This window comes from Elephas maximus, chromosome X (assembly GCF_024166365.1).
Source record: "Elephas maximus indicus isolate mEleMax1 chromosome X, mEleMax1 primary haplotype, whole genome shotgun sequence".
NCBI classification, from domain to species: domain Eukaryota; kingdom Metazoa; phylum Chordata; class Mammalia; order Proboscidea; family Elephantidae; genus Elephas; species Elephas maximus.
Window position 1 is genome coordinate 46,913,291 of NC_064846.1, and position 12,239 is coordinate 46,925,529.

At 40.9% G+C, this 12,239-nt stretch overlaps 1 protein-coding gene across 6 annotated transcripts in view; it reads left to right on the forward strand.

Annotated features, from left to right (window-relative positions):
* Positions 1 to 12,239, forward strand: part of CHRDL1 (chordin like 1) — a 152,478-nt gene that overhangs the window by 103,007 nt on the left and 37,232 nt on the right. For all 6 annotated transcript variants that reach the window (XM_049872071.1, XM_049872074.1, XM_049872076.1 and 3 more), the window contains exon 6: positions 919 to 1,012. In XM_049872071.1, coding sequence (XP_049728028.1) covers positions 919 to 1,012 — 94 coding nt within the window. The remainder of the gene's footprint in view (positions 1 to 918; positions 1,013 to 12,239) is intronic.

The window sequence follows — 12,239 nt, forward strand, 5'->3', positions numbered from 1 at the left end:
ATCAGCTTCCAAAAGGTCACAGCCTTGAAAACCCTATAGAGCATTCTACTCTGCACACATGGGGCCGCCATGAGTCAGAATAGACTCGACGGCAACTAACAACAGCAACAACAACAAAGGGCATTAAACACCGTATTGCCAAGGTAAGTTATAGAATCTCTTCCCTTGCTGTTTTTTTAGTAAAAATATAGTATCTCAGTAGTTTGGGGGAATTTGATTGTAACCGTGCCTTCCTAATGACCTTTCAGGAGCCCTTCTGGGCCCAGAAGAATGTGCTTCTGAGGACAAAGAACAAGTTCTAATTTAAGGAAAAGGTTTGGAGCATAGAATTTTAGGGAATGGAGATTATGCAAATACAGACATAACCAGCAAGTAAATTTGATCCTCTCCTTTGCCTTGTGCTGGTCTGAGCTTTGGAATTCAGATAGTCTTGTATAGCCTTGTATTGCTCCAGAGAGCTTGTCTCTTTGGTTTGGAAAGGAGACTCTAGTGAATATTACCAGTGGCAGCTGTCACACAAATCCTCATTCTCTTAAATCTCCAACATACTAGCTGGGACACCTTGGGGACCAAGGGATACAGTGAACAGAGAAAGGGAGAGCAAGGATATATTTGGTGGTTTGAAGGCCCCATGGAAGCCCTCACACTATTTTGTACCATCTTAAGCCAGAACGTCCAAATGGGGTGGGATTATTGCCAACTCTTTGTGGCCTAGTCTCTGGCATGGAGAAATAATAAATAGAAAAAAAATTAATGTGTAATAGAATTTAGGAAGTACCTAGAACTGCCTATGGGAGAGCAATGGGGAAGCATGTGCCATATTTTCACCCCCTACTGTATTACTGTATCCCAGGTACTGAGTAAGCTTTTACATGTATCCCAGATTCTTCTAATCTTAATTCTGTCTCTTCCTGGCAGGAGGGAAATGTATATTGTGGTCTCAAGACTTGCCCCAAATTAACCTGTGCATCACCAGTCTCTGTTCCGGATTCCTGCTGCAGGGTGTGCAGAGGTAGGTGTCCCACTTCCCAAAGAACTGGGGTGAAGCCATCTTGAGTAGCAGAGATTAGAAGAGAGAAAATTGCCTGGCCAGTGGCCTGGAGAAAGGGAATCTTTTTTAATAGTAGCCTTAGATTTTAGAAGTGCTTTCACTTGCAAAAAGAATAGCACTGATTTTAAGAGCCGGAGCCTGAAAGATATTGGGCTGGAGTGCAGCAGAGGGGGTGGGGGGTGGTCATGTAAGATGAAAGTGAGTATCTTTATCTCTCCTTTCTTAATCCCTTCTAGCTTGGTCCCTAAGTTATTGTATTGTAAAATACAAAGGAAGAATGGGCCTCACAAAGCATTGATGTGCCCCTTTTGAAGATTATGCAGGGCAAACAAGTATGTTTTTTAAATTCACAGTAAAATGGAGATAAACGCAATAAAAACAAAATGGAAGGCATCGTCTCCCCAAATTAGATACAAATTGAATCATCATCATGTTTTTTTTCTTGGACTTTTTTTTTTTTAAATAATCGGACCATTTTTCCTCCAGGCTCCTAGGATCAAATATACATATATATATTATAATCGCCTTTAATTCCTCCTTTGTTGCATCTTTTCAAGTTGACAGATCTATCAGCAGCCTCTGTTATCCCTCTCTCCTCACCCTTTCCAACTGACTCTATCCTAATTTTGCCTTCCTTTTATATTTCCATTCAAACAACATATGTATTGAGCATCTACTATATGCTTCACACTGTGCTGTAAGCTGAGTTATACTGGTTAATAGAATACACATACGAATAATATACCATAGACCATATGGCTTCTTTATGTGAATTAGAAATCCCCCCTTACTTAATATACTTAAGATGCTTAAGATACTTTACTGCCATCTTCCAGAAAAATTATCGTGAGTCGTACCTCCTTAGCTGTGAAACCCTTGTGCAGTGAGCAACCTCCAAAGCCATATGTGAAAAGATGGAGGATTTCACCAGAGACTTGAAATCCATAAAGAATCAAACAGAAATTAAATAATAGGGCCCTGGACACCCTGTTAGCTCAGTAATGAAGTCACCCTTCAGCCAAAGATTAGACAGGTCCATAAAGCAAAACGAGACTAAATGGGCACACCAGCGCAGGGGCAAGGACAAGAAGGTAGGAGGGGACAGGAAAGCTGGTAATGGGGAACCCAAGGGAGAGAAGCGGAGAGTGTTGACATGTTGTGGGGTTGGTAACCAATGTCACAAAACAATATGTGTACTAATTATTTAATGAGAAGCTAGTTTGTTCTGTAAAACTTCTTTTAAAGTACAATAATAATTTTTAAAAATAGAAAAAAGGAAAAATAATAAAATACAATTTCAAAACTGCTATGTATACTATTTTAGGTACCTGGTTTTGTGGTTTGAGTGGTGCAAGTGGTTTGCAATGAGCTGCTAACCTAAAGGTTGGCAGTTTGAACTCACCCCGCAGCACCATGGAAGAAAGTCCTGGGGATCTGCTTCCATGAAGATGAAGATTACAGCCAAGAAAACCCTATGTAGCTCTGTTCTACTCTGTAACACATGGGGTCGCCATGAGTCGGAATTGACTCAATGGCAGTGGCTTTGGAATTTGGATTTCGTTCATACTATTTTAGTAATTAATGTTATTATGTGTAATTTTACTTATCAGGTTGAGGTGAGTTTAGAGGAAACAAAACCAGAGCTAGCCTTGAGTCTGTTTCATATCCCATCCTAGAAGACAATGGGTAAAACCAACCTGGATTAGTGGGCATCAGTGATCAAAGTCAAAGCCAGCTCACAAGACCAGGGTTGGGCCAGACACAGGCCAAGTTTGATTGCTGGGCAGTAGATGTCAGCAGGGATGCGGAATGACCACCATAGTCACAGTTGTGGACAGAGACCTCAGAACCAAGTACGAGACCATGCTTTAGAGGTTGGGGGGAGGACATAGGACAGTGCAGCTTAGTTCTAGTCCCCCTTTATGTGGCCACCAGGGCAACTTCGTGATATTGCCAGAGGAGGGGAAGACAAGGGAAAGAGAAATGACATGTGTTAAGCACCCACTAGATGCCAGGCACTTTACAAAATTGCCTCAGTGTCCCCATAAAAACACAATGTATTATTCCATTCGCTCTAAATGTGCACTATCCAATATGGTGGCCACATATGAGTATTGAAATGTGGCTAGTTTGAATTGTAGGTATAAGCAGTAGTATTATACACAATAGTACTAATCCTCTTTTTATAGATGAGATTTTGGCTAAGAGAAGTTACATAGCATGTCCCAGGTCACCTAGGTAATGAGTAGCAGAACCAGGATTCAAACCCAGTGATGTTTGGCCCCCAAACCCATACTCTGTCCTTACATCCCACTGTTTCTAAGTTGACTTCCACTTTACAGTGGATGAGTAGATCCCAAAGGTAAATTTTGTCCATTACAAAATTTTGCTCAAACTAAAATTATACCCAGAAAATGTATTAAAAACTTCCACATTAAAAAAAAATCTCATTGGCTATGGTGTCCAAACTACATAAGAGAGAGGCAGTAATGCAAGTGGAGCGATCAGTGGTTAATGTAGTAACCTGGGAGGTGAAAGAGGATGGGTGCTTGGTCTGGGAATGTTGTGGTCAAGAGTGGAGCCTCTGGAGCCCGACTGTCTCAGTTCCAATCCTAGCCCTGCTACTTTCTAGCTGGATGACCATGAGCAACTTGCTTGACCTTTTAAGTAAATCTGTAAAGTGAGGATAATGTCAGCACCTACTTCAGAGATGGTTGTAAGGTTTAAATGAGATAATGCAGGGAAAGGATTTAGCACAGTGTCTTGCATAGTAAGACTCAATAAGGGAAAATGGACAGATTTGAAATATATTTAGAGCATTGGTTCTCAACCATGGGTGCATATGGAATCATCTTGGCAGATTTATACTCAGACCAGGAGTGGGAGGTGACTCCATTGTGCAGCCAAGTTTGAGAACCACTGAGTTAGAGGGAAAAATTATGGGATTTACTGGGGGTGGGGGATAAGTGATTCCTATACATTATTCTAGCACAGTCTTCCAAAAAGATAGCCTTAACTATGCTGAAACCCTGCTCAAAAGTTTTTATGCTAACATATATTTTACTTACTATATTCCAGTCACAATTCCGAACACTTTACAAATATGAACTCATTTAATCCCATGACAATCCTATGTGATAAGTACTATTATTATCTCCGTTTTATGAATGAGAACACTGAGGCAGAGAGAGATTAAGAACCTTGTTCAAGGTCATGTAGCTTGTGAGTAGCTAAAATTTGAATCCAAGCAGCCTGGTTCCAGACTCTGCACTCTGCTACTCAAAGGGATGGCTCCCTGTTGCCAATAGAATACATATCAACCCCCTAACTCTGACACTGAAGGCTTTCAATGGTCTAGCCTCAACTTACCTTTATAGGACTATATTCTTCTATTCATGCACCTCAGGTTCCAGTCACATTGTTCCTGTGTTTTGTTTTGTTTTTTTTTCATTTTTGCACCTTTGCTGTCTCCTCTGACTTCAAGCCTGATGTTTCTCAAACTTTAGTTTGCTTCACAGTCACCTGGAGAACTTGTTGAAATTCAGATCCTTGGAACACACCTCCAGAGATTCTGATTTGGTGGCCTTGGATCTGGGTCCCAGGAATCTGCATTTAAACAGGCCTCAGAGTTCGTTCTGATGCAGGTGGTCCATAGATCTTTGAGAAACTATTCCTAAGACCATTGAGATGACTGGAACTCTGGTTTTACATCTGTGTTCTGTGCACTTAAATTGAGCCTACTAAAGGGCTGAAACCTTAGTAAACCAGTGGAGAAGTAAGCAATTTCGGCCTCCGATTGGTCAGAGCATCTAATTCCAATCATATGATGACAGTTTGGGGTGAATAAGTGGCGAGCATTTTATGATAAGCAATTGGGAGGAAAGGGAGACAAAATGGCTGCCTAGTTAACCACTGTGCATGTACAGTAAGGGTTGAGAGGAGGGAATGTTGCCTTTTTCTGGAAAATTCTTTGCCTGCATCTCTGCCTGTGGAAATCCTGCCAGCCATTCAAGACCTAGCTCAGATGCATGCTTCAAGGACACTAATGCAGGTAGTTCTCAGATCATATTTTGATAAAATACTAGCTGGAAAGACCTTCTCTTTCTTCTCTGCCTTCCACCTCCATCCCTAATTTCTTGACCCTTAAATTCTGCTTATTCTTCAAAGGCCAGCCTAAATTTCACCTCTTCTATGAAGTGTTTCTTAAGCCTGCAAACTAGGTATAAACCTCTCTCCTCTCTGGAACCCCTCAGCACTGAACCTGTGCTTCTCCAGTACCATTTATCACCTTGTCACCTTTTGTCTTTCATTATTTGTGTCCTTTCTAACCTCGTATCTTATTTTACCACACATTTTATCAGCCGTACCAATGTATACGAAAAAAAAAGCAGGGACTATTTCTGGTTCATCTTTATTTCCCCTACTGCACTAGGCACAAAGTAAGTGCTCTTTGAATGAATGCATGCTACTTTGGAAATAATACTAGAAATTTAGTCATGGTCTGAATTAGGTGTTACTAAAATAAAAAAAAATTTTTTTTTTTTTAAAATAGGATATATATATATATTCTTTTTTTCCTCCCTGAATTACAGACTGACCATGGTAGATGATTCTGACCATACTTTGGATCATGGTCAAAAGGAAATTATTGAGTGTCATTTCTGACCCCCAGATTATTTTCTCCCCAACCCCACTTCAGGACACTATAATTAACATTTCTTTTTTGAAGAGCTGACCTTGTTATGACTATCAATATATATTCATTCCTTTTAATATGTTTTTTATACCAGTGCTCATAAGTAAATGTGAATTTAGTTACACCCAAATTTGACACGGGGTCGCCATGAGTCAGGGGCTGCTGACCTGACTGCAGCTAATGACAATTCGATTTATGCTTCAATACGACCTTGAGTCTTTCTCACAATATGTGTGCGTGTGTGTGTGTACCTGTGCCACAGTACAGCTATTAAATTTCAACCAGGAAAGATGGATTTCTTGTTCCCCACCTTTCTGAACCCTCACTTTCTTTCTCAACTTTGTCCCAAACTAGTTTGAGTCTGTCCCAAAAGGAAGAGCGTCTATAGTGAGCAAAGGTGTGCACGTGGTTGCTAATATAACCAGCTGTTCACTATAATCTAACTATTAAAAAACAATTAGGCTAGGATTATTTTGTTTGGGAAAATGATATTTGAAATGTGAACTGAGGAACAATTAATAAAAGGAAAGAAACCACAAAAAGACATACTATATATCCGAAAAACAACATGGTTCAGTGTAAAGGACAAGGCTTTGACGCCAGAAGGACATAGATTTGATATTTGGGAGCCACCACCTACTAACGAAATGACTTTGGGTAAGTTACTTACCATTCCGAACCTTGGCTTTCTAGGCTTGGTTTTCTCATCCATAGAGTGGTCTTAAAGATAAACTGAGATGACAGAGCATTCGGAGAAGGTCTAGCACAGAGTCATTGCTTAACAAGTAGTAATTATTTTATATAATAATTATTATACTTATTACTCTAACATTAGGTAGAATTGTACCATCTCCTCTATCTCAGTCTTGCCTTTTTATTTAATCTCCATATACAGAACTCTATTTCTAATCCTTCTTGTGGTAACAGAATCTGGACTAACTCTTTCTCTACAGTTTTCTTGGCACAATTTAAATTTCTTTTCTTTTATCATGTCCTTAGAAGAATGAGATAAAAGCTGGTTATTACTGATCACCTGTTGTCCCTTCATACACTTGGAGATTCATTAAGTTCTTTCTTCACCATCTCTTCTCCAACCTAAATAAGCCATTTTCTTTCATCTTTGCTTAAAAAGACTAAATCCTACACTTTTATAAAAACTGTTGTTTTTTTTCTGTGCCTCCGATTTCCTTAAATCTTTCTGTTGTATCTAATGTGATTTAAACTCCTTTGAAGTTCTAATTTTTGAAACACCGTTTTTTTCTGTTGAAATGATATTTTTACAAAGGTATATCTTGAATAAGCATATTACTCTTATAGCAAGGAACGCAAACACATTTCTACCCTATGCTGGCCACCCTAATTGCAGGCAAAATACTGAAGAAGAAATGACCTTTTGAGTGCTGAACTTGCAAACCTTAATATAAAGAGCCCCATTGAAACAGCCTCTCTGCACTGTCACCAAACACTAATTTTGCCTTTCTTCCAGGGTCAGACAGAAATCTTAGACACAGATTGAATCTCAGCCCCGGCCTCAGTTGTTTAGATGTGTCTTTGAGGTTAGGACAGTCAGGAGAGTGCTGGCAGAGCGCGTGTCATTGCTGGCAATTCAGCAAACCTCATCTGGACCGGAAGCTTAGTGCAAACAGCCACTGAAACCTTAAGGGAAACTATCAGAAGAAAAAATCTCTTCAGAGATTGTACTACTGCCACATTCTGGGCAGGCAGGCCTCAGACCCAAACCCACACCCAGCTTCCCTCCACCATTTGTCGTTTCTGCTTCCTGTCTCTTGCCTATCTTCCCAAAGCAAAGGGAAAGGCTATGTACTTGGATTCTGGAAAAGGGAGAGGTATTTGGGGTAGGCTATTGACTGTATGGAAACCCTGGTGGCGTAGTGGTTAAGTGCTATGGTTGCTAACCAAAAGGTCAGCAGTTTGAATCCGCCAGACGCTCCTTGGAAACTCTGTGGGGGCAGTTCTACTCTGTCCTATAGGGTCGCTGTGAGTCAGAATCGACTCGATGGCACTGGGTTATTGCCTGTATGCTTGGCAGAGTACAGGGTCAGCGGGAAAGAGGAAGACCCTCAACAAGGTGGATTGACACAGTGGCTGTAACAATGAGCTCAAGCATAACAACAATTGTAAGGATGGCGCAGGACCAGGCAGTGTTTCGTTCTGTTGTGCATAGTGTCTCTATGAGTCGGAACCGACTCGACAGCACCTAACAACAACAACATTGACTGTATGGGAAACCCTGGTGGCGTAAGTGGCTAAGACTGCTAACCAAGAGGTTGGCAGTTCAAATCCACTCCTTGGAAACTCTATGGGGGAGTTCTATTCTTTTCTGTAGGGTCGCTGTGAGTCAGAATTGACTCAATGGCAACGGGTTTTTTTTTATTGACTATATGGGAGCCCTGGTACCACAGTGGTTAAGAGCTGTGGCTGCTAACCAAAAGGTCCACAGTTTGAATCCACCAGCTGCTCCTTGGAAACCCTATGGGGCAGTCCTACTCTGTCCTATAGGGTCACTATTAGTCGGCATCATCTCGATGGCAATGAGTTTTTTTGGTTTATTGACAGTATAGAGAGCTAGGTTGGCATTTGGTAGACAGTATACTATGTGCCAGGCAGTGTTCTAAGCACTTATGTGTAAAAAATGGCTCATTTGGTTCTCACCATACTAGTAGAAACTATTATTATCCCTATTCTATAGATAATGAAACTGCAGCAGAGAAGTTAAGTGATTTCCCCAAGGATACGTGGTAGTAAGTGGCAGAGCTAGAATTTGAACCTAGGCGGTTTGACTCCATAGTCCAAGTTCTTAACTCCTATACTACCTGTTGGGATCCATTCATAGAAGTTTGACAAAGGCCTCTCCTTGTGCAGAGGAGTAGAGGCAAAGAGAATATATGCATGACACATTGGCATAGGCAAATAATCCCAAGAGTGTAACTACACAGCCCATCTTTCCTCACCAAGGACTCAACCTACCCACTCCCAACCACAGAGGGCCACCTTCATCCCACCCTTCTTTTTCTAGGCTTAAGAAGTCCGAGTGTAAATATGTACCTTCTTTCATTCAGCAAACTTTTGTTGAGCAACCACTATGTACCTGGTACTGTGCTGGTGCTAGGGATACAATGGTGAACAAAAATGGGCACGGAACCTGTCCTCATGGAGTTTAGTGGTGAAGAAAGACGTGTCAAATAATGATACAAATACATATAAAATTGTAACTGTGCCACATGCTACACAAGAAAGGTACTTGGTGCAATAAGAGCCAAAAATTGAGGAGTGGGGGTTGACCTAATCAGGAAGGTGAAGGAAGACTCCTACAATTATCTCTCCAGCCTTGACTCACACCACACTTCTTGTTCTCTGCACTCCAGCAGGGTAAGGGAGGACTCACTCATAAATGTTAGTGACTGGGAGCAGTCTGTACTCCCAGTATCCCCAACTTCTGGTCTCACCATGAAACTAGGCCCTCCATGCTGTGGGATTATCTCTACTGTTCCTCTTACACTGTATGTACTGCGTAATACTCTAGTCTAGGCTTCTCTTTGTAAGGTATGCTTTATCATACTGGTCAGTGGTTGCCAATTCTTACCATATTATCCAATCTAAATTCTTCAGCTTGTTTTTAAAGGCCTTCTGCAAAGCACTATGTCCCTACCTTAACCTTCTTACCCATCCTCATTTCCCTGCCTCCAGCATACACTACCTTCTCCTCTAAACTAGGCTGGCTAATCTCTTTGTCCGATAATATGCCATGTTCCTTCCCGACTTCACTCCTATTGTGTGCTTTTCTTAACTCTTACTTCCCACAAGCTTGGAATAGTTTACCTTCTCTTTTCTACCTATTAGGTCCTGCACATCCGTCAAGAGCCCAGCTGTTCTAAATTGCCTTTCTTGATTGCTCTGGTCCTCGTTGATCTCTTTTGTTTTTGACCACCTTCCGGAGTTTGTCTGGTTCATAGAGTTCAGCATTTAAAAATATTTTCTTGTACTGTTTATTGTTCTGTGTGTCTTGGCTTCTCAACTGGGAAGCTGTGTAAGAAAAGGATCTTCTTTTCTTCTGTTTCCCCTAGCATGTTGTTGTTGTTAGGCATCATCGAGTCGATTCCAACTCGTAGCGACCCTGTGTCCAACAGAAGAAAACACTGCCTGGTCCTGTGCCATCCTCACAATCGTTATGCTTGAGCCCATTGTTGCAGCCACTGTGTCATTCCATCTAGTTGAGGGTCTTCCTCTTTTTCACTGACCCTCTACTTTACCAAGCATGGTGTCCTTCTCCAGGGACTGGTCCCTCCTGATAACATATCCAAAGTGTATGAGATGCAGTCTCGCCATCCTTGCTTCTGAGGAGCATTCTGGCTGTACTTCTTCCAAGACAGATTTGTTCATTCTTCTGGCAGTCCATGGTACATTCAGTATTCTTCACCAACAGCATAATTCAAAAATGTCAATTCTACTTCAGTCTTTCTTATTCATTGTCCAGCTTTCACATGCATATGAGGCGATTGAAAACACCATGGCTTGGGTCAGGCACACCTTAGTCCTTAAAGTGACATCTTTGCTTTTTAACATTTTAAAAGAGGTCTTTTGCAGCAGATTTGCCCATGCAATTTGCCCATGCTATAAAAAAAATAAAATAAAATAAAACGCAATACATCATTTGATTTCTTGACTGCTGCTTCCACGGGTGTTCATTGTGGATCTAAGTAAAATGAAATCCTTGACAACTTCAATCTTTTTTCCATTTATTGTGATGTCGCTTATTGATCCAGTTGTGAGGATTTTTGTTTTCTTTATGTTGAGGTGTAATCCATACTAAAGGCTGAAGTCCTTGATCTTCATCAGTAAGTGCTTCAAGTCCTCTTCACTTTCAGCAAGCAAGGTTGTGTCATCTGCATAACGCAGGTTGTTAATGAGTCTTCCTCCAATCCTGATGCCCCATTCTTCTTCATATCATCCAGTTTCTGGGATTATTTGCTCAGCATACATACTGAACAAGTCTGGTGAAAGGATACAGCCCTGATACACACCTTTCCTGACTTTAAATCCCTAGGACAGTATTAAGCATGTGTCTTGCTGATGGATTTATTGATAATAAAGAGAGCCACGGTCATGAAAAGCTCTTGACAATGCTCTAAGTGCAGACCTGGCTAGGGAGGCAGGAGAAATGACTGAACCCACAACTTGTTCTACCCACGGGTATTTATCCAACACATCTCAAATGAACCCAAAGAGAAAATTGAAGGTTCTTTTTGTGGAATTGAGATATTTCTGCTAATTCCTTCAGGGTAACTGGAACTGGGAAGCCGATGTTTAAAAGTGGTCTGTCAGTGTTCAAGACAACTGCCATTTTGCCTTAAGTCTCTTGATTTCTCTTTCCAAAAAGCAGTAAAATTGCAACTCACATGCCATCTTGGCTAGCATCCAGGGATATTTGGAGAAATGGTGTGGGAGATACTTCAGTTTTTTAACATCATAAAAATGTACCAAATTTTTGAAGTTTGTAAATCAAAGAAAACTGCAAGAAAATAACAGCAACTCTGAATATAGATCCTCACAAATTGTTCTAGAGTCGTTTTTGTTTTGACCCACATTTTTTGCAGAAATACCATCATCTCCTGGTCCTGATGATAGGAAGGAAACATGGTTAATTAAAAATACTACTTGAACAAATAAAAATTGATCAGAGAGAGATGTGATGAGAGACGAGTCAGAGAGATATGATGTTGCTGGATTTGGAGATGGAAGAAGGGGACCACAAGCCAAGGAATGTGGTTGGCCTCTAGAAACAGGAAAAAGTCAACGAAATGGATTCTGCTTTGGAGCCTTCAGAAAGGAATATATCCCTGCTGACACTTTGATTTTAGCCCAGTGAGACCCATGCTGGACTTCTGACTTCTATAACTGTGGCATCCTACCACCACAAACCACCTTTTCCTGGGTGCAACTATAATTCTGGAGCCCCTTGACCTTAAATTAAGCATGGTTTAATTCAGCAGAAAGCAGGAAGAAGATGGAATTGGCACATCGTGACTATCAGGAGAGTCACTGACCTCAAGAAACCCATGTGTCATCCATGAAACCCAGGACCCTCAGAAGATGGTGCAATTGACAGAAATTGAGAAATCAAGAGGAGAAGGCTTAGGAGAGTAGATTGGTTCAGTTTTGGGCATGCTGAAAGAAAGTTTCAGGTGTCAGTAAACATCAAATCAAAATATTCATCATGTAACTAGAAACTGGGAAACTGAAGAGAGAGAGAAGTCGGGGCTAAAGATAGAATTTTTTATCACATACATGGAGATGATGGCTAAAACCATGAAGGTGGATGAGATCTGCAAGGGAGAGAATATAAGGATAGGAAAGAAAAGAGGGGTGCAAAGCTGATAGATGCCTACAAGTAAAGAGTAAGAGAAAGTAGAAAATGGAGAATGGCTGAACAAAGTTCTGAGTCCCATAGATGGAAATTTGAATATATGAAGA